Source organism: Polyergus mexicanus, unplaced genomic scaffold (genome assembly GCF_030449975.1).
Source record: "Polyergus mexicanus isolate NDT 795.1 unplaced genomic scaffold, iyPolMexi1.0 SCAF_42, whole genome shotgun sequence".
In the NCBI taxonomy this organism is placed as follows: domain Eukaryota; kingdom Metazoa; phylum Arthropoda; class Insecta; order Hymenoptera; family Formicidae; genus Polyergus; species Polyergus mexicanus.
The window spans coordinates 144,115-146,972 of record NW_027223362.1 but is presented as its reverse complement, the minus strand read 5'-3'; the positions used below and the strand labels follow the sequence as shown (position 1 = coordinate 146,972).

The 2,858-nt window shown below is 36.7% G+C and overlaps 1 protein-coding gene across 1 annotated transcript; it reads left to right on the top strand.

Moving 5' to 3' along the window:
- Positions 1-430: 430 nt before the first annotated feature.
- On the top strand, positions 431-1,056 carry LOC138943808 (uncharacterized). The gene is made up of 2 exons (XM_070314747.1): positions 431-454; positions 538-1,056. The coding sequence occupies exons 1-2, from the start codon at positions 431-433 to the stop codon at positions 1,054-1,056; spliced, it is 543 nt and encodes a 180-aa protein (XP_070170848.1).
- The last annotated feature ends 1,802 nt before the right edge of the window (positions 1,057-2,858 follow it).

The window sequence follows — 2,858 nt, the reverse complement described above, 5'->3', positions numbered from 1 at the left end:
TCTGGGAATCTGATTTCATTCGGAAAATTCCTATAAGGATCCCGAAACAATCTCCTCCTCCAACACTAAGAGTGCTTTGAAATCTCTTCGGGAGTAATAAAATAGATAAGGAGACTCAAACTGAATCAAATAGATTTAGTCCTATTAAATATACGAAAACCCATCCAATTATAACATATACAGAAAAATGTCTCATGTAAATATGTTTTAATAAATACAATTAATTCGTTAAAAAAAAATTTAAAAAAATACCTCTACAAATTGGTGACCCCGACGTGATCATGGAGGGTGACAACCAACAAATCTGGTTATTAAAGCACTTCCCTTTTGGCCACAAGAGCCTGAACTCTGGTTTGCTCAGTTAGAGGGGCAATTCACCCTAGGAAGAATAACACGAGATGGAACGAAATATTCTTATGTGCTTGCACACATGGAAACCAAGTATGCACGGGAAGTAAGAGATATCGTCACACAGCCTCTCGCTGAAAAAAAATATAAAGTCTTAAAAAAAGCATTAATTAAAAGACTTTCTGACAGGGGCAGCGAATCCATCAATTACTGGAGCATGAGGAACTCGGTGACCGAAAACCCTCCCAATTCTTGCGACATTTGCGGACACTTGCCGGTACAAACATTTCGGAGCAACTTCTGCGAACCTTATGGTTAGAACGGTTACCTTCTCAGATGCAAGTCATTTTAGCAACTAAGATTGAAGACAGGTTGAAAGACGTCGCCGAACAAGCTGATTGTATTGCGGAAGTCACCAGTCGAAATATGGTAACAACTGCAACTGCCCCCGCAAGCTCTTCATTAGAAGACCAAATAAAAACACTCACGCAACAGTTAGCAAAATTGACCCAGCAAGTTAAAGGGCAATTCAGTTTAAGAAGTCGATCCAGGAATCGAGTAGTGAGAGAACGACCACAAAGCCGTAATAGGATTGATGATGGACAACGCTTTTATCATCGTAGATTTAAAAGCAATGTGAAAAACCGTGAAAGGCCCGTTGGGGTTGAGCACATACCAACTTTACACAGCAAACAATACAATTATTAAAATTTATGGATAAATTATGTTGGAATTAAATCTTGGTTTAAGAAGAAAATTTTTTTGGAGATTCACAATAGCCAAGGTAACACAATCAATAATCGGCGCTGACTTTTTGTCCCATTTTTATCTACTCCCAGATCTAAAAAAAGGGCCGTTTAATTGATGGCAAAACAGTATTATCTATAAAGAAATCTTCAGTCATTTTGAAAAACGTGAGTATTAAAGTCGTAATTAAGCAAGCGAATTTTCACAGAATACTTAATAAATACCCTAACATCGTTAAGTCAACGGGAATCAGAAAGGAACCATGCCACATCACAGTACATTACATCAAGACAACGCCAGGATCGTCGAAGGACAACTACGACGTCTGGCCCCAGATAAATTAAAGACAGCAAAAGCTGAATTTGACCTCTTGTTAGAAAAAGGGGTAATTCAACCTTCGAAGAACCCATGGGCTGCACCTCTGCACATGGCACCAATAAAAGGGAATTGCTGGCGACCATGCGGTGATTATCGAAAATTAAATGCAAGAACTGTATCAGACCGGTATCCAATTCCTCACATTGAAGATTTTACACAAACATTGGAAAGCAAGAAAATCTTTTCTATAGACTTGGTAATAGACTTGGTAAGAGTTTACAACCAGATACCGGTACATCCAGAAGATATTCCAAAAACGGCAATAACAACTTCCTTTGTCTTGTTTGAGTACAAATATATGCCATTTGGACTACGCAACGCAGCGCAAACTTTTCAACGCTTTATCAACAAAGTTATTCACGGGTTAGATTTTTGCTACACATATATCGATGATATATTGGTAGCGTCGAAATCAGAAGATGAATATGAAGTGCATTTAAGAAAATTAATTCAAAGATTAAATGACTTTGGGTTAATTATAAAACCCGCTAAATGTATATTCGGGGAATATCAAGTCAAATTCTTAGGATATTTAATATCAGCAGAAGGTACTAAACTCCTAACAGAAAAAGTCCAGGCGATCCAAAACTTTCCAAAACCGCAAACAAACAAGCAAATGCGCCAATTCTTGGGAATGCTAAACTTTTATAGAAGATTCTTTTCTGGAGTCGCAAAAAACTAAGTAAAACTTAATGAAACTTTAGCAGGTCCTATATAAATCAAAAGGAAAAATACCAATTATTTGGACACCAGATTTAGATGAAGCATTTGAAAAAACAAAAAATAGTCTATCCCGAGCAACAATGCTAGCACATTCTGATCCACAAGCTGAACTTGCCGTAATCATGGATGCCTCCGAAAATGTTATAGTAGCTGCAGTTCAACAAAGAATCGGAAAAGATTATCGACAACCACTAGCGTTCATAAGCAAAAAATTAAGTCCTGCTCAGAAAAAATATTGCGCTTATGATAGAGAATTACTGGCAATATATATAGCAATAAAATATTACAGGTATCTCTTAGAAGGACAAAAATTTACAGTGTTTATAGATCACAAACCACTTATATACGCTTTTAATCAAGATCCGCTTCGAAGCTCCCCGTGCTAAGCATGCCATCTTGAATTCATTGTCCAATTCACTTCAGATATTCAATATATTTATGGAAAGGAAAACTAGCAGACGCTCTCTCAAGAGTAGAGAGCATTCAAGAAGCAATAAATTTTGAAAAATTAGCGGAATCCCAGAAGGTTGATGATGAGTTACAACAAATTTTACAAAACAATTCTGCATTAAAATTAAAAGAAATACCAAGTCCAGGAACAGAGACTACATTATTTTGTGATGCTGAATCACAGATTCTACGAGCATTTGTGACTTTACCAT

What these genes read in the sequence shown, in the direction of transcription:
- LOC138943808 (XM_070314747.1), top strand. Translation starts at nt 431, where the DNA reads ATGGAAACCAAGTATGCACGGGAA. An exon ending in AAACCAAGTATGCACGGGAA is followed by an intron (nt 455 to 537) that starts GTAAGAGATATC and finishes ACTTTCTGACAG; the next exon opens with GGGCAGCGAATCCATCAATT.